Source organism: Pseudophryne corroboree, chromosome 3 (assembly GCF_028390025.1).
Source record: "Pseudophryne corroboree isolate aPseCor3 chromosome 3, aPseCor3.hap2, whole genome shotgun sequence".
NCBI classification, from domain to species: domain Eukaryota; kingdom Metazoa; phylum Chordata; class Amphibia; order Anura; family Myobatrachidae; genus Pseudophryne; species Pseudophryne corroboree.
Genome location: NC_086446.1, coordinates 167073543 through 167100105, shown reverse-complemented (window position 1 = coordinate 167100105; position 26563 = coordinate 167073543). Strand labels below are relative to the sequence as shown.

The window sequence follows — 26563 nt, the reverse complement described above, 5'->3', positions numbered from 1 at the left end:
AATGAAGAGACGGTGAGTGCTGGCATGCTGGGCGGTGTCATCGGGGTCCAGTGAGTCCTGTCAATGTATTTCACACTGATGTCTCTCCTGCGGGATCTGGTCCTGATGCCATCCGCCTCCCACCTACCCCTTCGCGGCCATCTAAAGCTCTGCCGCTGAGATGCGGAAAGCCTGCAGAAGCCACTGCAGTTCCCAGAAAGACAACATGGTGGCCCTCCCACAGGCCTCCAGATAACTGCGAACGCTTGTGCAGCCCTGCTAAGCTAAAAAAGTTTTGTGTAAAAGAAGACTAGCCCTAGACCTACTTAGCCTGTGTGACGGCTCCAGCGATGCAGGTCCCGGCTTTGACGTCAGACATCCGCCCTCCGTTCTTCTGTACACGCCTGCGTTTTCTCCACCACTCCCCGAAAATGGCCGCCAACGGTCTGGTGACGCCCAGGAACGCCTTCTTTCTGTCAATCTTCTTGCGGCCACTGCTGCGACTACTTTCTTCGTAATCCGCATCGTAAACCGGCGACCCCTGTCGCCGGGTAACGACACGCGTGCGCACGCTGCGCATGCGCATTCTGGACCCTTTCGCACCGCAGCGACAAAACGCTGCGTGCGAAAGGGTCAGAATGACCCCTCAAATACAGTGCAGGTTGGATACAGTGCAGGATACAGTGTGGGTTGGATACAGTGCGGATTGGATACAGTGCAGTGCAGTGATATTACTGGTTGGATACAGTGTGGGTTAAATACAGTGCAGGTTGGTAACAGAGCAGGTTGGATACAGTGTAGGTTGGTAACAGAGCAGGTTGGATACAGTGTGGGTTGACTACAGTGAGGGATACACTGCAGGTCGCATACAGTGTGAAATACACTGCTGGTCGGATACATCAGATGGCAGATGGGGGGCATGGTGCAATGAACTGTGTAATTGAAGCACTGCGAGCAGACCTGATCGTAGATGTGCTAAACATAGCACATCTACGATCAGCTTCCCTGACAGGCGGGGTGACTCCCAGCACAGAGCTAGTTCACCCCGCATGTAAGGCCCTGCCCCATTGCACAAGTACAAAAGTATCGCACAGCGGTGATGCTTTTGTACTGGTAGAGTAGCTCCCTACCAGTGCAGCTCCTGCACGCTGGCAGGGAGCTACTCGTCGCTGCTCGGGTTGCAGAGGCTGAGTGTGACGTCACGCAGCCGCCGGGGGCCGCACCCCAATGGTCCGGGCACGCCTGCGTTGCCTGGACAGCGCACCCTAAACAGCGGGCAAATGCCGCCGGGCCGCCCCCTCCTACATAGCGACCGCCTCTGCCTGTCAACCAGGCCGGAGGCGATCGCAGGGCTAAGACAGCCGTCGCTGTCTGACATGCTCCGGCGCACTGCGGCACCGGCGCATGCGCAGTTCACACCTGATCGCTGCTGTGCAAACACGCACAGCAGCGATCAGGTCTGAATTAGCCCCATGTACGAGAACACCATCCATGACACTATAATTTTTCTAAAAGGTATGCAGCAGTTTGACAATCATGTTGACACTCAGGACAGGCACAGTATGAGGTTGAACTATAATGCCAACCTGTTAGGAATACAGATTACAGCATTTTAACTGTGTCGGGTTTACCACTATAAGCATGTTGCTTTACCATGTTGGAAGATGCTTTAAGTCACATTAGTAACATGTCGGCATTATGGGTTCGACCTCAAACCGTCTCCATTTCTCTTACGTCCTGGAGGATGCTGGGGTCCACATTAGTATCATGGAGTATAGACGGGTCCACCAGGAGCCATTGGCACTTTAAGAGTTTGAGAGTGTGGGCTGGCTCCTCCCTCTATGCCCCTCCTACCAGACTCAGTTTGGAAAATGTGCCCGGAAGAGCCGGTCACAGCTAGGGGAGCTCTACAGAGCTTCTTTAATAACGTTTTTTGTAGAGTTTATTATTTTACAGGGAGGCTGCTGGCAACAGCCTCCCTGTTTCGTGGGACTAAGGGGGGGGAGTAGTGTCCGCCCTGCGGGGTCTGAGCCACTATCTCCGCTGACAGGACACTGAGCTCCTGAGGGGATAGATCGTTCCCCGCCACAGGGGATCGCTCACCCCAGCAGCATGCCGCCACCCCCTTACAGCACCGAAGATCAGTGGCGAGTGAGTCACCGACCCCCCTAGCAAGCAGGGGGCCGGTGTGAAGATGGCGGCAACAGGGTAGGAGCGCAGTACTAACTGCGCTTTGGAGGCTCACCGGTACTTAGTGCGACACTGTGAGGGGCGCCCTGAGCCAGCGCCTGAACCCTGCACTGGCCAGCAAGCCTGTCGGGGTCCGTGGATCTCAACCAGCATTTTACCTCAGGCCAGTATTATCCTTGTGAAGAGCGGGAAGAGCGCCATTTTGGGGGCGGAGCTTCTCCTCAGAGCAGACCCAGCAGTGTTCAGTGTCATTTTCCTGCCTGCACAGCGCTGTCCAGGAAGAGCAAGTCCCTCCACAGCAACTCCAGCTATCTCTCACGGTACCAGGGGGTTGTAGAACGGGGGGGGGGAGGCTGCATTAAGACTATGTAACCTATTATGGTGCACAGTCAGCGCTAGTAGGGGTCTCCTTTTACATTAAAAGCGCTGTGTGTGGGTTTGCTCCAATCTCTGTGTCTCCCTTGCCATTCTTGGGGGTGAAACTCTGTCTGTCCTCCCCTGTGTGTGTGTGTGGAGTGTCTGTGGTCTCCATTAAGCTATGTCAAGGGACGCTGTGTCATATGCTGCAGAGGATATGTCCTCTGAGGATGATCCCATTCCATGTAATCAGGATTGCACTGGTTTAGCACAGATACCAGCAAGGGAACCTGAGTGGTTATCCTCTATCAAATCTATGATTTCTCAGATTTCAAATAGTGTTGCATAAAATGAATATGCAACTCAGGCTTTACAGAACTCTATGGCAGTCTGGCCCAGTTCTGGAACCTCAGGGCTCCCCGCTGTATATTTACATAAACGTGCTCTTGCGCAGATCATGCAGGATGATACGGATACCGATTCTGACACTGCAGACGGAGACGTGGATGTGTTGCGGGGGCAGCATCTCTTGCTAAAGGGGTGCAGTTGATGATAGAGGCTATTAGAGATGTGTTGAATATTGCTGATACAACACCCGAGCAGGTTGAGGAGGCTTACTTCACTGAAAATAAGAAAGCCTCGCTAACCTTCCCTGCGTCAAAGGAATTAACTTCTATTTTTGAATAGGCTTGGGAAAACCCGGATAAAAAATTCCAGATACCTAAAAGGGTTCTGGTGGCATTTCCTTTCCCGGTAGAGGATAGGAAAAAATTTGAAAACCCGCCTATTGTTGACGCGTCTGTATCCAGACTCTCAAAAAAAGTGGTTTTACCTGTTCCAGAATATACCGCCTTGAAAGAGCCGGCTGATCGCAAAATTGATAATACGCTCAAATCCATGTACACGGCTTCTGGGGCAATACTAAGTCCCACTATTGCCAGTGCTTGGATTGCCAAAGCTATAGTAAAGTGGTCAGGCACGTTACTTGAAGACTTACTATGGAGAAATGTGATGTTGAATTGTTTTTACGTAACATTCACGATTCAGCAGGATTTCTGGTAGAATCCATAAAAGACCTGGGTTCCATGGCTGCGGGAATTTCTTCCATGTCTGTATTAGCTCTCCGAGGACTGTGGTTGTGCCAGTGGTCTGCTGACGCGGAATCCAGGAGAAGCGTGGAGACCCTACCCTACACAGGTCAGGCTCTCTTTGGGGAAGCATTAGATGCGTGGATCTCCACGGCTATGGCTGGTAAGTCACCTTTTCTTCCCTCAGCGACACCTGCTGCGAAGAAACCCTTTTCTTCAGCTACATCACAGCCCTTTCTGCCTACCAAGCCCAGAAAGGCCAAGCCGTCCAACACCTACTTTCGGGGAGGTAGGCCCAAGGCCAAGAAACCTGCGGCTGCAGGTTCCCAGGAACAGAAACCTGCTTCATGTACACCAAAGTCCTCCGCATGATGGTGGACTGAACGCCCCGGAGGTGGGGCCGGTGGGAGCGAGACTGAGGCATTTCAGTCACTTCTGGGTGTCATCCAGCCTGGACCCCTGGGTGCAAGATATTGTGTCACAGGGGTACAGGCTGGAATTTCAAAATCTTCCTCCTCACCGTTTTTTTCAAATCAGGCTTGCCAGCTCTGCTGGCAGACAGGACTGTCCTGCAAGAAGCCGTCCAGAAGTTGGTGGAGGCACAGGTCATTGTGCTAGTACCACCTCATATGCAAAACAAAGGTTACTATTCGAACCTTTTCGTGGTACCGAAACCGGATGGTTTGGTCAGGCCCATTCTGAACTTAAAATCACTAAACCCCTTTCTGAGGGAGTTTAAGTTCAAAATGGAGTCTCTAAGGGCAGTGATATCAGGTCTGGAGGAGGGGGAATTCCTGGTATCCCTGGATATCAAGGATGCGTACCTCCACATTCCGATTTGGCTGCCGCATCAAGCTTATCTTCGATTCGCACTGTTGGACTGTCATTTTCAGTTCCAGGCCCTACCATTCGGCCTCTCCATAGCACCAAGGGTATTCACCAAGGTGATGGCAGAAATTATGATTCTCCTCCGCAGACAGGGAGTGAACATAATTCCGTATCTGGACGATCTGTTGATAAAGGCATCGTCCAAGGAGAAGCTGTTATGGTCCATAGCTCTCATGATCCAGCTTCTCAGGGAACATGGTTGGATCCTGAATCTTCCAAAATCAAATTTGGAACCAACCAGGAGGTTGTTCTTTCTGGGAATGATCCTCGACACAGAAGTGCAGAGGGTGTTTCTTCAAGAGGAAAAAGCATTGGTGCTTCAAATGATGGTCCGGCATGTCCTGAAGCCAACCCGGGTGTTGGTTCATCAGTGCATTCGCCTTCTGGGAAAGATGGTGGCCTCTTACGAGGCTCTGCAGTACGGGAGGTTTCACGCTCGGTCCTTCCAACTGGATCTCCTGGACAAGTGGTCGGGATCCCATCTACACATGCACCAGAGAATACGTATGTCACCAAAGGCCAGGATTTCACTCCTCTGGTGGCTGCAATTACCTAACCTTCTGGAGGGCTGCAGGTTCGGGATTCAGGACTGGATCCTTCTAACCACAGATGCAAGTCTCCGGGGCTGGGGTGCAGTCACTCAAGGGGAAACCTTCCAAGGAAGGTGGTCAAGTCTGGAAGCCGGCCTGCCGATAAACATTCTGGAACTAAGAGCCGTCTACAACGGTTTTCTCCAAGCGGCCCATCTTCTAAGAAATCGGGCCATTCAAGTGCAGTCAGACAATGTGACAACAGTGGCTTACATAAACCGACAGGGCAGAGCTGCAATGTAAGGGGTAACAAGAATCATCCTCTGGGCAGAAAAACACGCTTTGGCGCTGTCAGCAGTCTTCATTCCGGGAGTGGACAACTGGGAAGCGGACTTCCTCAGCAAACACGATCTCCATCCAGGGGAGTGGGGTCTCCATCCGGAGGTGTTCAAGGAGGTAGCAGATCTTTGGGGCGTACCCCAGATCGACATGATGGCCTCTTGTCTCCACAAGAAGCTTTGGCAGTATTGTTCCAGGTCGAGGGACCCGCAAGCAGTGGCGGTGGATGCCCTAGTGACTCCGTGGGTGTTCCAGTCAGTGTACGTGTTTCCTCCACTTCCACTCATCCCAAGAGTGCTAAAGCTCATAAGGAGAACAAGGGTTCAAGCGATCCTCATTGCTCCAGATTGGCCAAGAAGGGCTTAGTTAGCGGATCTTCTGGATCTACTGCAAGAAGAGCCGAGGCCTCTTCCTCTTCGGGAGGACCTGCTGCAGCAGGGGCCGTTCGCCTGTCAAGACTTACCGCGGCTACGTTTGACGGCATGGAGGTTGAATGCCTGATACTAGCTCGAAAGGGCATTCCGAACAAGGTTATTCCTACCCTGATACAGGCTAGGAAAGGAGTAACGTCTAAATATTACCATCGAATTTGGAAAAAATATGTATCGTGGTGTGAGTCCAAGAAATTACCTGCGGTGGAGTTTCAACTGGGACGGTTTCTCCTCTTTGTGGATTTGGGCCTGAGGTTGGGATCTGTGAAGGTCCAGATTTCGGTCCTATTCATTTTCTTCCAGAAACAATTGGCTGCCCTCCCTGAGGTTCAGACCTTTTTGAAGGAAGTTCCGCACATCCAACCTCCCTTTGTACCGCCTACGGTGCCCTGGGACCTTAACGTGGTGTTGCAGTTCCTCCAATCGGACTGGTTCGAGCATCTACAGGAGGTTGAGGTCAAATTTCTTACATGGAAGGCTGTCACGTTGTTGGCCTTAGCTTCTGCTAGACGTGTGTCGGAGTTGGGGGCTTTGTCCTGTAAAAGCCCATACTTGATCTTCCACGAAGATAAAGCTGAGCTCCGGTCACGTCAGCAGTTTCTTCTGAAGGTTGTGTCGGCATTTTATATCAACAAACATGTTGTGGTGCCAGTGGCTACTGACTCCTCAATTTCATCAAAGTCCTTAGATGTTGTAAGGACTCTGAAAATCTATGTGAAGAGGACTGCTCGTCACCGAAAATCGGACTCTCTGTTTGTCCTGTATGAGCCCAAGAAAGTTGGGTGTCCTGCTTCTAAGCAGATGATCTCTCGCTGGATCAGGTTCACTATCCAGCATGCGTATTCTATGGCAGGATTGCCGTGTCCTACGACTGTCAAGGCCCACTCTACTCGTAAGGTGGGGTCTTCCTGGGCGGCTGCCCGGGGTGTCTCGGCGTTACAACTTTGCCGAGCGCCCAGGGCCGTAACTACGTGTGTGCCAAGGGGGCTTGGCACACAGCGCAGTTGCCCTGAGGGCGCACGGCCAGCGGCATGTAATGAGTCAAATTGACTCACTACATGCCGCCGAAGTCTGCGCCGTGCGCCGCGCTGGAGGGAGAGGAGAAACCAGCGCCGGGCAGCAGAGAGAAGGAGTAGGAGGGAGGGGGAGCAGGGAGCCGCAGCAGCGCTATTTGATTGGTAGTAAGCGCCGCTGCAGCATCCCCCTCTCCTCCTGTATTGGCTGCCCGGCGCTGCTGTGGATGCTGGGGAACCGCATCCCAGCATCCATAGCAGCGCCGGGCAGCCAATACAGGAGGAGAGGGGGATGCTGCAGCGGCGCTTACTACCAATCAAATAGCGCTGCTGCGGCTCTCTGTTCCCCCTCCCTCCTCCTCCTTCTCACCTCACAGCCTGCACCAGGAGACTCGAGGAGCCTGTCAGCGGGGAGAAGGTAAGTATATCCCCTCTCTCTCTCTCTCTCTCTCTCTCTCACACACCGTCTGCCGCAATGTGTAAAATGGGGTCCCGGCTGCCGCAATGTGTAAAATGGGGTCCCGGCTGTGTAAAATGGGGTCCCGGCTGCCGCAATGTGTAAAATGGGGTCCCGGCTGCCGCAATGTGTAAAATGGGGTCCCGGATGCCGCAATGTGTAAAATGGGGTCCCGGCTGCCGCAATGTGTAAAATGGGGTCCCGGCTGCCGCAATGTGTAAAATGGGGTCCCGGCTGCCGCAATGTGTAAAATGGGGTCCCGGCTGCCGCAATGTGTAAAAAGGGGTCCCGGCTGCCGCAATGTGTAAAATGGGGTCCCGGCTGCCGCAATGTATAAAAAGGGGTCCCGACTGCCGCAATGTGTAAAATGGGGTCCCGGCTGCCGCAATGTGTAAAATGGGGTCCCGGCTGCCGCAATGTGTAAAAAGGGGTCCCGGCTGCCGCAATGTGTAAAATGGGGTCCCGGCTGCCGCAATGTGTAAAATGGGGTCCCGGCTGCCGCAATGTGTAAAAAGGGGGACTGTCTGCCGCAATGTGTAAAAAGGGGGACTGTCTGCTGTAATGTGTAAAAAGGGGGACTGTCTGCTGTAATGTGTAAAAAGGGGGACGCTGTCTGCTGTAATGTATAAAAGGGGCTCTACCTGGTGTAGTGGCGCTACTGTGCAGCGTAATTTGAATAATGTAGACTACTGTGCACCGTAGTATGAATTGCTATTAATTTGTGGCCACGCCCCTTCCCCGTGAAGCCACGCCCCTATAAAAATTTGGCGCGCCTACGGCGCGCACTGCCCCTATCTTGCATGGGGGGGCGCCACTATCGTTTCTTGCACACAGCGCTAAAATGCCTAGTTACGGCACTGCGAGCGGCAACTTGGTCTGGGTCGAACACGTTTGCAAAGTTCTACAGGTTCGATACTTTGGCCTCTGATGATCTGAAGTTCAGTCAGTCAGTTCTGCAGGAGCCTCCGTGCTCTCCCTCCCATTCTGGGAGCTTTGGTACATCCTCTAGGACGTAAGAGAAAATAGGATTTTGGTTACCTACCAGTAAATCCTTTTCTCGTAGTCCGTAGAGGATGCTGGGCGGCCGCCCAGCGCTTCGTTTTCCTGCAGTTGTTATCTGGTTCAGTACAACTTTGTTTTTAGTTAAGCACTGCATTGTTACTTGGTAAGTACTGTTTCAGCAGTTGCTGAGTTTTCAAGCTAAGTTAGCTTGATGTGCCTTGTATGTGTGAGCTGGTATGAATCTTGCCACTATCTGTGTTAAATCCTTTTCTCGAAGATGTCCGTCTCCTCCGGCACAGTTTTTAGACTGAGTCTGGTAGGAGGGGCATAGAGGGAGGAGCCAGCCCACACTCTCAAACTCTTAAAGTGCCAATGGCTCCTGGTGGACCCGTCTATACCCCATGGTACTAATGTGGACCCCAGCATCCTCTGCGGACTACGAGTAAAGGATTTACCGGTAGGTAACCAAAATCCTATTTTCTGAGGGTCAACGATTATCAAACAATCATCCCAAACCCCTTTTGAATTATATTGGCTGAATTGCATTTATAATTGTATGTTTTCTGGTTACTGGTTCTACTTGTTGCAGAGTCCTGGAATGGCAAGTAACCTGGAGTTGCAGCATAGTATATGAAGGAGGGGGATGCCGCCGGTCAGAATCCTGACCAAAACCCTGAATTCCTACTGAGGTGGTGGTCCATGCCACCACCCAAGGGGGAATATAATAGTATGGCGAGCAAAGCTCATCACCACGTCCAAAGTGCGGCAAGTGCAGCGAGCCCGCAAGGGGACTCGATGCGCTGAACGCTGGGATTCCGGCATCAGCCTCCTGACTGCCGGGATCCCAACCGCTGGGATTCCGGCATCAGTGCAGTGTGTATATAGGGGCAGTATATGGTGTGGGTGCAGAATATGGAAGAGGATGGGGTGCAGTGTATATAGGGGCAATATATGGTGAGGGGTGCATTGTACATACGGAGTGTGTGTGTCCATTTCCCGAATCGGGTGTGAAACAGGTAATATTAGCAGCAGCAGGTTATGAGGCTGTAACATCTCCCTGCAGTGTCACTTTCACTTTTAGCTGTGAGTCATATGGTCCATGTGGCAGCCTCTAGCGGCCAGAGGTGCACATAACAGAGGTGAGGACTATCCTATATAATAAAAGGGTTCACTACGGGTGGCCGGCGGTCGGGCTCCCGGCGACCAGCATCCCGGCGCCGGGAGCCCGACCGCCGGCTTACCGACAGCTTGGCGAGCGCAAATGAGCCCCTTGCGGGCTCGCTGCGCTCGCCACGCTACGGGCACGGTGGCGCGCTACGCGCGCCACACTATTTTATTCTCCCTCTATGGGGGTCGTGGACCCCCACGAGGGAAAATAATTGTCGGTATGCCGGCTGTCGGGCTCCCGGCGCCGGTATACTGAGCGCCGGGAGCCCGACCGCCGGCAAACAGAAGACCACCCATAATAAAAGGCTTAGCCTTTTATTACATATGATAGTCCAATGCAGCAGATATCACAGCTATCCCTTGTAAGAGACTAATTAGTGCTAATGACTGCTATTCCAATTATTCTCATTATTGCACATTATGTGCCCTATGTCCTATGTTCTAAAATGCTACTGCCATTTTGGGATCCCTGTCTTGCAGCTTCTATCCTTCGTACATTGGGCCCGATTCAGGTTGGATCACTGACTACAAAAATTACCTCTACCTGTCAATCAGGCAGAGGCGTTCGCGGGGCGGGGGGCACCCTCCGTTTCATAGGTGGCGTGTTGCGGGGGCGTGGCTACAAAACGGGCGTGACGGGACATGATCGGGGCGGCACGCAGCTACCGCGATCAAAAAGATAGCGGCAGGTCTCCTGCAAGTGCAGCCAGGCTGCGCCGGCAGGAGACAATCTTAATGTCAGCAATCAAGCAGAAATTGGGGTGTAATTGCAATTTCTGCTTGATGTAGGGGTCGGGGGAGCGACAGTCAGCATGCTGGGCGGCCTTGCCTTTCGATGGGCGGCCCCCAGCATGCGATCACATGGATTGCAAATTCTGCTACTTAGCAGAATTTGCAATCCAACCTGAATCAGGCCCAATTTTTGTGAAATGACAATTCTGTGCATGTGCAGTTGGAAATGTCAGTGAAGCTCTATCGTTAGTGCCTACTGCATAAATACGTCCACTTATATAGGGGGTCATTCAGAGTTGTTCGCTCGTTGCCGATTTTCGCAACAGAGCGATTAAGGCAAAAATGCGCATGGTACGCAGTGCGCATGCGCTAAGTAATTTAGCACAAAACTTAGTAGATTTACTCACATCCGAATGAAGAATTTTCATCGTTGAAGTGATCGGAGTGTGATTGACAGGAAGTGGGTGTTTCTGGGCGGAAACTGACCGTTTTCTGGGAGTGTGTGGAAAAACGCAGGCGTGCCAGGATAAAACGCAGGAGTGGTTGGAGAAACGGGGGAGTGGCTGGCCAAACGCAGGGCGTGTTTGTGACGTCAAACCAGGAACGAAACGGGCTGAGCTGATCGCAGTGTAGGAGTAGGTCTGGAGCTACTCAGAAACTGCTAAGAATTATTTATTCGCAATTCTGCTAATCTTTTGTTCGCAATTCCGAAGATACACTCCCAAAGGGCGGCGGCCTACCGTGTGCAATGCTGCTAAAAGCAGCTAGCGAGTGAACAACTAGGAATGAGGGCCATAGACTGCAGCAGCTTTATAAATTACAGTTTCTTACATTATGGACAAAAACAAACAAATGTGTCCTTATACACCTAACCTCAAAACCTCGATACATCATATGGCACAAGGGTATGAAGAGGTGATAAGATTTGGCCATTGCTCAACCCCAAGACACCTGGGGCTAAATTTACTAAGATGGGAGTTGTATTTAAGATGGGATGTTGCCCATAGCAACCAATCAGATTCTATTTCTTCTTTATCTAGCACCTTCTAGAAGATAATACCTGGAATCTGATTGGTTGCTATGGGCAACATCCATTCTTAAATACAACTCCCATTTTAGTAAATTTACCCCCCGGTGTGACTGAAGTGCTCTGAGAAGTGAATCTTACCATATTTTCTTTCAATTTTGCATCTTATTCACATGGCAGGCACAGGGAAACACCATTCAAATTGGAGTAAAGGTGCTGGGCTGTGGCTTAAACCAAAAGGCAATTACTTTTAAACACATAAAAAGTTGCAGATGAAACACAACGTAACTTGGCTTTGCTGCATTGTAGCAATTCGTATACAGATTTAGACTCATTTGCACACAAATGTACACATGTAGCACATCAAAGTCATAAGTGTAATCTAGCAACATAGTTTACTTACTTCAACTTGTTTTATTTGTGCAAATAAAATGCACATTTTGAGAGAAAAAAGAACATGCAGACTAGTCATCTAGGACCTGGTGCGCCAAAAGGATTTGTTTGGCGAGACTGAAGCCATATTTGTATGCACAGTACTGTGTATTGTTTGTCTATATTGCATCAGCCAACCATTTTAATTGACAGTACTGTTTAGCTAATAAAAAATTACTTTTAAATGTATAAATATTTATTTATTTATTAATGTTGCTTCATGCAGGAGCTGGTGGGAAAACAAAGGAAGAACTACTGAAAACATTGTACAGGAGTGTAAACAACCCAGAGTGTGTACACGATGCTATACGGAAGTTGACCAATTTTGATTCATTACTAACTGCAAATGAAATTTTCTACAGTAAAGGTGAGAGAGGCAGGAGCAAAGCTGAACTTTCCTTCATCTGCAAAAACTCAGCTACCACCCACCTAACTCACACACATCTAATTAAGGGGGTAATTCAGATCTGATTGCTGGGCTGCTACTTTTGCTGTCCTGCGATCAGATAGTCACCATCTCCAAGGGGAGTGTAAATTCGCTGTGCAAGTGTGCAATGCTATGTGTACGCCGAGCTGCGAAAATCCAGTGTTCACTGTCTGTGCCCAGCCCAGGACATACTCCTCCAGTGCGATGAGAACAGGCTGATCGGGGCCAGATCTGATGTCAGACACCCTCCCTGACGACGCTTGGTAATGCCTGCGTTTTCCCTGACACTCCCTGTAAATGATCAGTTGCCACCAACAAACGGCACCATCGCGGCGCTGACCGGCGCTGCCCATTGTTGTTGTCCGACGCGCGTGCGCATTGCGGTGCATACGTATGCGCACTTAGGACCTGATTGCCCACTGTGTGAAAACGCACAGCAGTGATCAGATCTGAATCACCCCCTAAGTTGTAAGTTCAAGAGCAGAGCATTTTGTACCTGGTGGAATGGATCATGTTGAAGAATCTATGGGGGTCATTCCGAGTTGTTCGCTTAGTAAATTTCTTCGCATCGCAGCGATTTTCCGCTTAGTGCGCATGCGCAATGTTCGCACTGCGACTGCGCCAAGTAAATTTGCTATACAGTTAGGTTTTTTACTCACGGCTTTTTCTTCGTTCAGGCGATCGGAGTGTGATTGACAGGAAGTGGGTGTTTCTGGGCGGAAACAGGCCGTTTTAAGGGCGTGTGGGAAAAAACGCTACCGTTTCTGGGAAAAACGCGGGAGTGGCTGGAGAAACGGAGGAGTGTCTGGACGAACGCTGGGTGTGTTTGTGACGCCAAACCAGGAACGACAAGCACTGAACTGATCGCAGATGCCGAGTAAGTTTGAAGCTACTCAGAAACTGCTAAGAGGTGTGTAATCGCAATTTTGAGAACCTTTCGTTCGCAATTTTAAGAAGCTAAGATTCACTCCCAGTAGGCGGCGGCTTAGCGTGTGTAAAGCTGCTAAAAGCAGCTTGCGAGCGATCAACTCGGAATGAGGGCCTAGGTGTGTTACTTAAGATGCTGTGGAACTGTAGATCCCAGCATGTGATGCCACATGTTTAGCATGTCCTAATAGCAAAACTATGGCAGGGCATGTTGGGTCATGTAGCTCCACAGCAGTTCCACATGTTGCCTATCCTTGATATTTGTGTTAACTTCTTAAATGCTACCAGGTGAATCATTGTCTTATTGTACAGGTGCAGTATGGATCTGATACAGAGGCGGAGCTACCGGCAGTGCGTTGCACTGGGGCCCGCCTCTGTCCAGGGGCCCAAGCATGTAATGAGTCAAACTGACTCATTACATGCCGCTGTGCTCTGCGGGCAACCGCTGCCCGCAGCGCACAGTCGCCCAGAGAGGAGAGGAGCAGCGGCACGGACCGGGGAAGGAGGAGGACGGAGGTGAAGGAGGGAGCCGCAGCAGCGCTTTGTTACTGGTGGAGGCGCTGCTGCTGCTGCCCCTCTGCTTCACTATAGGCTGTCTTCCGAGAACAGCCTATAGTGAAGCAGAGGGGCAGCAGCAGCAGCGCCTCCACCAGTAACAAAGCGCTGCTGCGGCTCCCTCCTTCACCTCCCTCCTTCTCCTTCTCTACTGCCCGGGAATCGTGACCAGAAGCTGCACCGAGGAGCCTGAGCCAGCGGAGAGGGTAAGTATAATTCTTCTTTCTTTCTCTTTCTTTCTTTCTTTCTTTCTTTCTTTCTTTCTTTCTTTCTTTCTTTCTTTCTTTCTTTCTTTCTTTCTTTCTTTCTTTCTTTCTTTCTTTCTCTTTCTTTCTTTGTTGGGACTGCCTGCCGCAATGTGTAAAAAGGGGGGACTGCCTGCCGCTATGTGTAAAAATGGGGAATCTGCCTGCCGCTATGTGTAAAAAGGGGGACTCTGCCTGCCGCAATGTGTAAAAAGGGGGGACTGCCTGCCGCCATGTGTAAAAATGGGGAATCTGCCTGCCGCTATGTGTAAAAAGGGGGAATCTGCCTGCCGCTATGTGTAAAAAGGGGGAATCTGCCTGCCGTAATGTTTAAAAAGGGGGACACTGTCTGCCGTAATGTGTAACAAGGGCACGCTGTCTGCCGTTATGTGTAAAAAGTGTACGCTGTCTGCCGTTATGTGTAAAAAGTGTACGCTGTCTGCCGTAATGTGTAAAAAGGGGACGCTGTCTGCCGCTATGTTTAACAAGGGCACGCTGTCTGCCGTTATGTGTAAAAAGGGGACGCTGTCTGCCGTTATGTGTAAAAAGTGCACGCTGTCTGCCGTTATGTGTAAAAAGAGGAATCTGTCCGTTGTAAGGTGTAAAAGGGTCTCTACCTGGTGTAGTGGTGCTACTGTGCGGCGTAATTTGAAGAATGGAGACTACTGTGCACCGTTTAATGAATTGGTATTATTTTGTGGCCACACCCCTTCTCCACGAAGCCACGCCACTATGTATTTTTGCGCGCGCCTACGGCGCGCACTGCCCCTGTTTTGCATGCAGGGGTGGGGCTCCGATGCCGTTTCTTGCACACAGTTCTAAAATGTCTAGTTACGGCACTGTTGCTAAGTATCCATTTCTCTGGCCCTGAGCAGGTCCCCCTCACCAGATCCTCTCTAGGGGTGAGGGGGTGGACTTGGATGGGATGTGTGTGTGTGTGTGTGTGTGTGTGTGGGGGGGGGGGGGGGGGGCCTTTGCGACTTGCTCTTACTCCATAATGGGTAAACATTAGAGATGTGCGGCGGGCACTTTTTGTGTTTTGTGTTTTGGTTGTAATTCCACTTTTGTGTTTTGGTTTTGGCTTGGTTTGGTTTTGCCAAAACCACCCTTTCATGTTTTGGTTTTGGTTTTGGATGATTTTTTTAAAAACATAAAAACAGCTAAAATCACAGACTTTGGGGGTAATTTTGCTCCTACGGTATTATTAACTTCAATAACATTCATTTCCACTCATTTCCAGTCTATTCTGAACACCTCACAATATTGTTTTTAGGCCAAAAGGTTGCACCGAGGTGGCTGGGTGACTAATCTAAGCGACACAAGTGAACAACACAAACACCTGGCCCATCTAGGAGTGGCACTGCTGTGTCAGACAGGAGGGCAGATATAAAAAATAGGCCCCAAACAGCACATCATGCAAAGAAGAAAAAGAATTGCAATGAGGTAGTTGTATGACTAAGCCAAGCGACACAAACAATTGGCCCATCTAGGCGTGGCACTGCAGTGGCAGACAGGAGGGCAGATATAAAAAAAAAGGCCCCAAGCAGCACATCATGCAAAGAAGAAAACGAATTGCATTGAGGTAGTTGTATGACTAAGCCAAGCGACACAAACAATTGGCCCATCTAGGCGTGGCACTGCAGTGGCAGACAGGAGGGCAGATATAAAAAAAAAAGGCCCCAAACAGCACATCATGCAAAGAAGAAAAAGTATTGCAATGAGGTAGTTGTATGACTAAGCCAAGCGACACAAACAATTGGCCCATCTAGGCGTGGCACTGCAGTGGCAAACAGGAGGGCAGATATATTTAAAAAAAAAAGGCCCCAAACAGCACATCATGCAAAGAAGAAAAAGATTTGCAATGAGGTAGTTGTATGACTAAGCCAAGCGACACAAACAATTGGCCCATCTAGGCGTGGCACTGCAGTGGCAGACAGGAGGGCAGATATAAAAAAAAAAGGCCCCAAACAGCACATCATGCAAAGAAGAAAACGAATTGCAATGAGGTAGTTGTATGACTAAGCCAAGCGACACAAACAATTGGCCCATCTAGGCGTGGCACTGCAGTGGCAAACAGGAGGGCAGATATTTAAAAAAAAAGGCCCCAAACAGCACATCATGCAAAGAAGAAAAAGATTTGCAATGAGGTAGTTGTATGACTAAGCCAAGCGACACACAATTGGCCCATCTAGGCATGGCACAGCAGTGGCAGACAGGAGGGCAGATATAAAAAAAAGGCCCCTAAAAGCACATGATGCAAAGAAGAAAAAAAGGTGCATCGACTAAGCTAAGCGACACAACCACCTGGCCCATCTAGTAGTGTCACAGAGTGGCTGAATGTCGACAGTGGGCCGCAATTGTTCGGTCCACTGACAGCATCTCCAGCACGTTCCAGTCACTTTTAAAAAAATCTGCAATTGGTGGACTTATACGGCAGTACCCCAGGACTAATACAGCAGTACCCGTGGACTCATACGGCTGTGTCACACAGGATGGCACTTTTCAAAAACTAGGCCCCAAACAGCACCTCATGCAAAGATGTCGAAGAGGTGCAATGAGGTAGCTGTATGACTAAGCCAAGCAACACAAACAATTGTAAATGGAATTATACGTCCAAATCACTGGAATTAAATGGCAAGATCATTGTAATTAATAATTATAAATCACTGACATTAATTGGCAAAATCACTGCAATTATACATCCAAACCACTGGAATTAAATGGCAAAATCTCGCTATCGCCTGCCTAGTGAAGTGGAATCTAGATGGGATTTGGTACCGAGGACACAATACCTCCATCAATTTTCTAAATCCCACTGCACTAATGGCGGATACCGGGTGCACGTCTAACACCAACATAAGTGTCAAGGCCTCAGTTATGAGGGCTTCCATCGTCATGTCATGTGAAGCTGAACCACTGTCGTAAATGGCATATTGGCAAGTTTACGTTTCTCCTCAGACCATTTCAATTTCTTTTTTTGGGTCTTTTTACTGAACTGTGGCTTTTTGGATCTTACATGCCCTCTACTATCACATTGGGCATCGGCCTTGGCAGACGATGTTGATGGCATTTCATTGTATATGTCATGGCTAGTGGCAGCAGCTTCAGCACTAGGAGGAGTGGTTCTTGATCTTTCCCTATTTTATCCTCCAAATTTTTGTTCTCCATTATTTTTTGGGAGTTATATATGACAATATGCAGCACAGGAATGACTGGAATGACTGATGGACAGGACACTACCACTGGTCTGATGCAGCACAACACAACAACACTGTAAGGGACTTGTGGTTGTTGTTATAACTATTATACGGCAGCAGTGGACATATAGCAGCATCGTATATCGTCACTGGAATGATTGATGGACAGGACACTAGCACTGGTCTGATGCAGCACAACACAACAACACTATAAGGGACTTGTGGTTGTTGTTGTTATTATTATTATACGGCAGCAGTGGACATATAGCAGCAGCGTATATCGTCACTGGAATGACTGATGAACAGGACACTACCACTGGTCTGATGCAGCACAACACAACAACCAGGGCCGGTGCAAGGTCTCTCGACACCCTAGGCAAAACTTCTGCCTACTGCCCCTTCCCCTTACCTGCCCTTCAGGAGAAAGGCATACTGCTGCTGACCCCCACCCCGTCTGTTGCATGGCTGCTCCCTTCTCCCCATCTCCGCAGTCCGTGTGGTCTCCTGCTGCCCCCCCAACCACCACTCCACTATTTTAAATATCTTCTGTTCTATTCCCACCACCATCTGTGTGCATGCAGCTGCTCATCTCCGCCCCCACCCCCCAATTCCCCCCTCCCCCCAGACTGCTGCTCTCCCCCTCTTTTCTTATTAAAAGCAGAAAGTGCACTGTGCAGCCACCTTACCTGCAGGCTGCGATGCATAGTTGGGACTGAGTAGTCTGTGAAAGAGCCTGGAATGAAGAGCAGCGCCGCATGTCACCCCCAACCAGGATTCCAGGAGCTGTCAAAGTTACTGCCTGTGCTATGAGATGTAGGACCACACTAACTTTTTCATTCGGATATAGCAAGCCGCCCCTTCACATCCCGGCGCCCCTAGGCAGCTGCCTAAAGCTGCCTAGTGGAAGCTCCGGCCATGACAACAACACTATAAGGGACTTGTGGTTGTTGTTGTTATAATTATTATACGGCAGCAGTGGACATATAGCAGCAGCGTATATCGTCACTGGAATGACTGATGAACAGGACACTACCACTGGTCTGATGCAGCACAATACAACAACACTGTAAGGGGCGGTACACCAATTCTCTTTCTTGCACAGGGCACCAAAAAGTCTAGTTATGGCTCTGCTTTGTATCGTCCCTTTTGTCTTGCCTAGGCAATCTGTGAACCTTGAGATACTGCCACTCATTGAGTTACGGCTCTAACTTCCCAGTATCTCAAAGTAATAACATGAGTTAGCAGCTACATTGTTCACTACTACACTCACTATCATCTCATCGGGTCCAATGAACATCGTGCAGCACTCCTGATGTTAGGAGCAGATTAGCTTGGTTTGTGAATGACCATCGACCAAGGATTCTGTGTACATACTGTGCAATAATCATAATGACCAACTGAGAACTGGATATTCAGCCTGATCATTGCTCAGTGTGTACCTAGCTTTACAAGAGCATACCTACTTTCGGTTTCAATATAGGCTGGACAGTGCCAATTTCAGGTAGACGTATGGAGTACATCAAAGTGGGATGATTTTGCTACAGGTTGGGGTTGGGTATGAAATTCCAGCTGTTGTGATGCCGATGGTCACATGACAGACTGGGGCGGCCCAACAATAAGGATCCTGACACCGAACAGGGGTATTTTACGCCTCTCCTGCCCCCTACCCAACCCTTGGAGGGGGGTGGCAGCTAGGGCTAATTTATGGGGGGTGGAGTCTAGGACCATCAGGGGGGGGGTGGCTATGGCTAACCACCCACCTAGTGCCTAACCCTAACCCCGATACTCACCTTAGGCATCCCGGCGGTCGGTTTTCCAGCATCGGTGGATTCCGGTGCTGGTCACATGACCGCTGGCATACAGACCGCTGGGATGCCGAATGCTTCCCAATTAGATTTGTATTGTTCACAGGAATGCATTAAGATGGGTACTATGCAATGTAAATTAAATGTGTACTAACTTTTAAAACCAAGAACAAAATAGTGTACACGTTTATCCAGACCAACATCAATAATAATAAAGAAATAACACTAGTTTTATCAAATAGAAAATATCCCTGTAAGACTATCGCTGAATATTTGGGAGTTATCTACTGTACAACATTTTCATTGTTTTTTGCTTTTGCAGGCATTCATAACCTCATAGTCCCATCAAGTGTTATTTTTATAGAAAAATAGGTTCAGGAACTCCCGGGGGTGGGCAGCGGGGGGTGGGACGGAGCTTTGGATAATGTGGGAGGAGTTACAGTGGGCAGGGCACCTTTTTAAGAATTAAGAATTTTCCTTGGTAAGAATGAATAATTTGTGCATGCAAAAAAGGGTGTAACCTCGCTGCAAGGGTCACGGCCTTGTTGAAAAGGGTGTGGCATTGCAGGAAAAGACTATCTTATACTACTGTTTTGCAACCTGCACACCCTAATTCTTGCCCCTTACATTATTTGCCATTTTCCTCCTTATAGTAATGCCTCTTACACAATATGACACACACCATAATGCCTGTACACATTTTGCCACATACCGTAATGCCCATTACACAATGACATACACTGTAATGCCCATTTCACATTATGCCACACACCGTAATGCCCATTACACAATATGCCACACACCGTAATGCCCATTACACATTATGCCACACACCGTAATGCCCATTACACATTATGCCACACACAGTTATGCCCCTGACACCATTTTATGCCTTACACACAATAATGGCCCTTACAAACTATGTCCCACAGTAAGGATTCTAATTACTTTTACATTACATGTTCATTTTCTGTGGGCTCATGCTCATTGTCAGGGGCTTCAAGCTCGTTGCCAAGGGTTTCATGTTTGTTTCCAGGGGTTTCATGTCATGCTTGTTGCCAGGGGTTCCATGCTTATTGACAGGGGTCTTATGCTCATTGCCAGTGGTCTCCTACTCATTGCCAAGGCTTTCATGCTTATTGTCAAGGGTTCCATGCTTGTTGCCTGGGGTCTTATGCTCGTTTCCAGGAGTCTCCTGCTCATTACCAGGGTTCTCCTCATTGCCAAGGGTTTCACGCTCATTATCAGGGGTATCCTGCTTGATGCCAGGGGTCTCCTGCTTGTTGCCAGGGGTCTTCTGCTTGTTGCCAGGGGTCTTCTGCTTGTTGCCAAGGATTTCATGCTCGTAGTCAGGGTTTCATGGGTGAATATGCAATTCTGCATCTTCTGAGAAGATGCATCCAGCATTCCTTGTACTTCCGCGTCTTTCACTGACAGACACCAGAGGTCAAGTATGACCTCCTGCATCTGCCTCCCGCTATGTGTTGGCCATTTTTTGATGGCCTTTTTTACACAGAGGGAAGATGGGAGGTGTTACAAAAGCTTTCCTCATCTGATGATATTGAGGCATTTCTGTGCTCCTTTGAACGCACTGCTTTTTGCTTTAAATGGCCAGAGGAGGAGTGGGCTGCCAGATTAGCTCCCTGTTTTACAGGGGAGCCTCAGAGAGCATATGTTAATTTGACAGTGTCTGAGGCCAGCTCATATCCTAAAACCTGCTGTATTAATGACAGATATTGGACGCAGATCTAACACTAGCATAGCCGTCATGGCCTCAGTGATTCACTGAGCGACTGGGTGACAGCTGTCATACTGTACTTGCCTCCTCTTGCAAAGGATTGTTTAACAGTCAATTGTTTTAAAATACTACTAGTATCCTTCTTGATCCCCTTCTGGGATGAAGATGCACCCCCCGCAGCAGCAGACCTAGCACTGCAGGATTCTTCTGAGTAATCCTGGATAGGGGAGGAGTCACCTAGCCATATCAAATTGGATCCAGGACTGCCTCCGAACAGTGAGGATATTGATGATGAAGGTAATGGCGGTGGAGATTTCAGTTACAGGGATCTAACTAAGAGATGGAATATAGCTGATGCTGAACTACTTGTCGTTATTTTTTAGCATACATTTCTGATTTTGACAAAAACTTTTAATGAATTAGCTGCAAATGACATAACAGGGAGGAGGTTCCTAGATGGTCAGCGTCCCTACCTCTACTTACTGTGGCTTTACAAATTCTGCAGATGGCTTGACAACTTTCGTCAGGATTTGGGTAAAAATAATTCCACACATACGAGCTGGACTTTTTGGTCCTATACCCAGGCTTCACCATGGTCGTCTTCTTATCATGGGAAAGAACTGCTTCCACTGGTGCCTGGCTAACACAAACAACATTCTCATCATCGACATCTTCATGTAGCGCCGGCATCAGCTACACAAATATCCCCCTTGTGTGTCACTGCCCAGTGACTGTTGTTGCCAGTGCCGGAGTCAGCACTAGGTAGTAGAGCACTTCCCGGAGTGCTGCATTCTTAGGATGTTCTGGGCAGTTGTACTGGCTCAAAGCCTCACTCAGGGCACTGCACCCTTAGCAACAGCACCTCTCGCCCACCCTAGTTACAACTATGGTTGTTTCTTCTTTTACAGTGAACATCAATTGTAAAATTATGCTGAACTTAAGTGAAATAAAGCAAGTTATATAGTAAAAGTTACAGGTGGTCATGTATGTACTGTGGAAGGATATTAAAGTTGTCTGAGAGACAAATCCCTTTTTGTGATTCATTCAACTATGAATTCAAGATGTATGAATGTTTAGAGTGAGGTACAGTATAATATTAAAAACAAGTATAAGAGGAGGCTGTCTAATGGGTATATAAGTAAGACAGGAGATATGTAATAGGTTACTAGATTATGTAACAGGCAAAATTTAGAGTGCCAAATAGATATAAGGCTTGATTGCCGTTTTAAATTTAGCAGCAAACTTGCTGAAATCCCACAAGTTCGGCAATCTTACAACCTATTACATAACCCTCTGAAAGCGCCAAAACAATATTTCATATGGTTTTGTTTACTTCCTGTGTTATATAGTAGGTAATAAATAACAGTGTAATTTGATTATGTTTCTTCTTAGACCTTTCCCTATATGGTGAATTCATTAACCAGTCTACAACATTTTACGGAAGTAAAGGGATACCATTACACAAGGATAATGAGAGAAGCCTTAAAAAAATTAATTCCTGGGTCTCTAAAAAAACAAAGACTCTCATCCCACAGTTGCTGCAGGAGCTTTCCTCTGACCTACAACTGATGCTGATCAATGTGCTTTATTACCAAGGTAATATGAAGTAATCATGTGCAATAAGTAGGCAACCAACCTCATGCTTGACTGACAAAATATGATAACATCCATGACAATGAGAAAACACACTGTTTCTGAAAACCGTGGGCCAGATGTAATGGATTGCGAGATGACCGGAGCTCCGAGACTCTGGCCGAACTTGTATGTTTTTTTTAAAGCAGCAAACGTTTACAAGGCAAAACCTGGTTGGTTTTGCCTTGTAAACGTTTGCTGCTTTAAAAAAAACATACAAGCTTTTTGAAATGGTGTATGAGGTTTAATGTGGAAAAATGTAAAGTTATGCACTTTGGGACTAAGAATAAACACGCAACCTACCAATTAAATGGGGGAAAAATAGGGGAATCTGTATTAGAAAAGGATTTGCGGGTGTTCATTGATTGTCGATTTAGCAGCAGTACACAATGTCAAAGTGCAGCAACAAAGGCAAATAAGGTGTTAGCATATATTAATAGGGGAATTAAGACAAGGGATGAGAGTGTAATCCTGCCACTGTATAAATCATTGATATGGCCACAGCTTGAGTATTATGTACAGTTCTGGGCACCACACTTTAAAAGAGACATATAAGAACTTGACAAGGTTCAGAGGTGAGCCACCAAATTGATAAAGAGGTTGGAGACACTGGATTATGATGAGAGGCTTTCTAGGTTAGATATGTTTACACTAGAAATGAGAGGACTAAGAGATTTGATTAATATTTACAAATATATAAAGGGGCAATATGCAGAGCTATCATGTGAGTTGTTTACTAAGAGACCTCTACACAAAACGTGCGGACACCCGCTAAGGCTTGAGAGAGGAAATTTCGTACTCAGGAAGGGATTCTTCACTGTAAGGGCAATTCGATTATGGAATACACTGCCAGAGAAGGTTGTAATGGCGGACTCAGTCATTGCGTTTAAAAATATGTTAGACAAATTCCTAACAGAAAAAGATATACGAGGATATAGCCTTATAACCTAAATAGAATAGGGAATGCTATATAACTCAGGTTGAACTCGATGGACTACTAGTCTTTTTTCAACCTCACCAACTATGTTACTATGTTTTACCAAATACTGCCATGTTTCCCAGTTATCCCAGGTTTGATACCTATTTTCTGCCTTATATTTTCATTGCTATTTTTCTTATAATTCAGATTTCTTGCACCTAGAATAGGTGTATTAAATTATTTTATTATACTTAAAAGTAGAAAAATAAGTAAAGGGTGGTTCATGATGGTCCAAGGAATTTGTGTCACACAGATGTGTCCTGCTTTTCCCCCCCCCCATCAATATTATTTAATGAAACGTTTTCACAAATAGGTGGATGTGGAAAAAAGGGATGGTTAAGGGGACAGAAAGTGGAGAGGGACATGGACAGGAAAATGTAACCAAAACAGTGGGTAAAGTCAGATAGTCAAAAAGGAGGTCACATATACAAAAACAGCAAGAAATATTTCAATCACCTAGAGGGAGCCTAAAGATTTATTGTCAGATCTGGCTGGTTGGAATGAAAACCTGGTAATGGATGAGAGCAAATGACAATTGACCATTTGCTCCCAAACACTGGAAAACAGACAAAAATGGTCAATCAGACAAATTGGTTAGATCCATTTGATTTATCCAATTTGTCTGAACAACTGTTTTTGTCAGTTTTACGGAATTTAGGAGCAAATGGTCAATTGTCTCTTTCATTACCAGGTTTTCATTCCAACCAGCCAGATTTGACAAATCTTTGCATGTATGGGCAGCATAAGACTCCGCATCTGAGATGTGGATGTCATGTGATAAAATTGCACAAGCTCACAATGCAATTATTGTATACATCACATAGATGACTTTTCTGATGTGCATGTACCACCACTACTGCCGCCGTGTACTCTCCTATCGTGACTACCCCCCTCCTCCTCCTTCCCATGCTGAGACCCCCCACAAGTCCTAGGACTGAGATCAGTTCTCCTGGCCATTTTGCAGCATCACTTTGCTGCACCAAGGGCAGGGCCGGCAACAGAAATGTTGGGGCCCCATACAGTGATATCACTGGGGCCCCATCAGATGAGATTAATATATATATATTAAAGCGCAACGGAATTTGCGCTATATAAGAAACTGTTAAAATATATATATTTATTTATTCAAATATATAAATATGTATATCTCTTCTTTCTCCCCCACACACATCACAGTCTGTCTCCTTCTATCCTTCCTCCCACATACACCGCAGTCTGTCTCTCCCCAATGACTCCATGCTGCATTCCCAGCTCCCCCAGCCTATCCCAAAGCCCTGTATCCCCTCACCAATCCACTCTTACCCCGGGGAGCGACTCACGTGTGCTGCACTCCTCAAATCCAAACACCGTACAGCAGACCCTATCAGAAGAGGCCAGTGCAGGGCACGGGAATCCTGGCTAACAGTGCTGCTGCCATGTCCCGTAACTGCCTGCAACAGGGCAGAACCCGGAAGAGCATACGCACACTCACGCTGCTCAGTCACTGTGTGTGAGAGGCTCCTGTCACTCTGAGGCTGTGGTCACACCGCCTACAGCTCGCTGCCCTGATGTAACAAGACGGCTCAATTCCCTGCCGGGTGCTTATCAGCCAGGGGCGTTTAAAGAGAGGAGGAGGCCCGTGTGCAGCCTTCTGCTTCAGGGGCCCCCTCCTCTCTGACTGATGCACAGGTATTTTAATACTTACCTCTCCTGGGTCCCCCGGCGGTGCCATCCCTCTCCGCAGCGCAATAGAGTCTGAGAACAGTCTCTATTGCGCATGCGCAAACCTCCGGGAACACGGCGCGGCGGCCATTTTCCCGAAGATTTTGCTAATGCGCATGCGTGAAACTCCGGAAAAATGGCCGCCGTGCCATCTTTCCGGAGTTTTCAGCAAGCACAATAGAGTTTGTTCCCCCTAGTGTTCAAACTCTATTACGCTGCTGAGAAGGGATGGCTCCGACGGGGGACTCCAGAGAGGTAAGTATTAAACAAATGGGTGCAGTGTGTGCGGGGTGGGCCCCCCTGGACCCTGGGGGCCCGTGTGCCTCGCACACACTGCACCCATTATAGATACGCCAATGTTATCAGCATATACTTGGGGCCCGGTGCAGTTGTCCCTTTGTACCCCCCTGTCGCCGGCCCTGACCAAGGGTCAAAACAGCGCACAGGAGGACCCGATGACCATCAGCCCACACAGGAGCACCGGCCCCTGGCAATTATGAATTTTTATTTTTTACTTTCTTGATTTTTACATTTCTTTATTTTTTCTACTGTGATCAGCTTGTGTGTCCATCAAACACTCATAGCTGATCATCAGAGCCAGGTCACTGCTGTGCAGAAGTAGGGATATCGCAATGATCCCTGTGATTACGCCAGCTGAAGCAGGGTTGTTGTTTTTTCACATTTTGTTTTTAGTAAAATTGCCCAGATTGCATTTCTCATTATAAGTATGGGGAATGCAATCTGATTACTAAAACAAAAAATGTGAATTAAAGGGTTTGGAGCAGTTTTTCACAAAAATCGCTCCAAAAGCCCTTTAGTACATTTGAGTGAAACTAAAATAATGTGAAAAGTGTGTAAAACAACCTTTTTCAATTTTTTTTTGTAATTATTTTTTTTTAATAAATAGGCCCCTAAATGAGTGGGGCAAAGTGATAAGTCTATGAGAATAGACTAGCCTTCACCATCTATAGTGACCTCATGCCAATTGAACTTTAACTATAGGAGCACTAGCAGTCTCCATCTCAAAGTGGAAGTATACTTCAACCATTACTTTATCCATAGGGGGGGCAGTGGATCTTTCTACCATTGAGGTAGAGCAGCACAAACTGCTATAAGGATGTGGCCAAAGACATACCTATAGTATTTAGGGCGTTCAGGGGGATATAGACAAGAGCTATTATGATTATGATTATGCCTCAGAAGGTGCTTTTGGCCTACATCTATCCTTTCATGTTATCTGCTTAATTGATGTTTTTTTAAAGTATTTACTCTTCCCACAATTCATAGCAATGTGTTAAATGGATTTAGAGCTGTGCTATATTTGTATACATTTTTTATATAAATATGTTTTAGTGATATATGCCATATATTAAATTATATTATACACCTAAGGGGAAATTTACTAAGAACTTTTGGGCTGCGATCCATAATCACCGTAGCATTTTGCGCCACAAATCGCACATTTTCTAACAATCATTTTGGCTTGCATATTGTCTTTCAATTGGTGTGTATCTTGTGATTTCTGGCATGTGTGAGATCAGAGTCGAATTGGTAGTTTTTCGCAACTGAAATTGCAAATTGTGAATGTGATGGAACTCATATGACTGATCTCGCACCTGAATTCACAAAGGAAATCTCAGTAAATTGGTGAAAATTGCAAACATATTCCGATTGCTACAGTGACATTGCCATGTTGTTATAAAAATTTCCCCAAACTGCGGAAAA

The 26563-nt window shown here is 47.7% G+C and overlaps 1 protein-coding gene across 2 annotated transcripts in view; it reads left to right on the top strand.

Annotated features, from left to right (window-relative positions):
* SERPING1 (serpin family G member 1) overlaps positions 1–26563 on the top strand; it is a 232059-nt gene that overhangs the window by 102912 nt on the left and 102584 nt on the right. For both annotated transcript variants that reach the window (XM_063958570.1, XM_063958569.1), the window contains exons 5-6: positions 11859–11999; positions 21919–22122. In XM_063958570.1, the coding sequence (XP_063814640.1) occupies positions 11859–11999; positions 21919–22122 (345 nt within the window). The remainder of the gene's footprint in view (positions 1–11858; positions 12000–21918; positions 22123–26563) is intronic.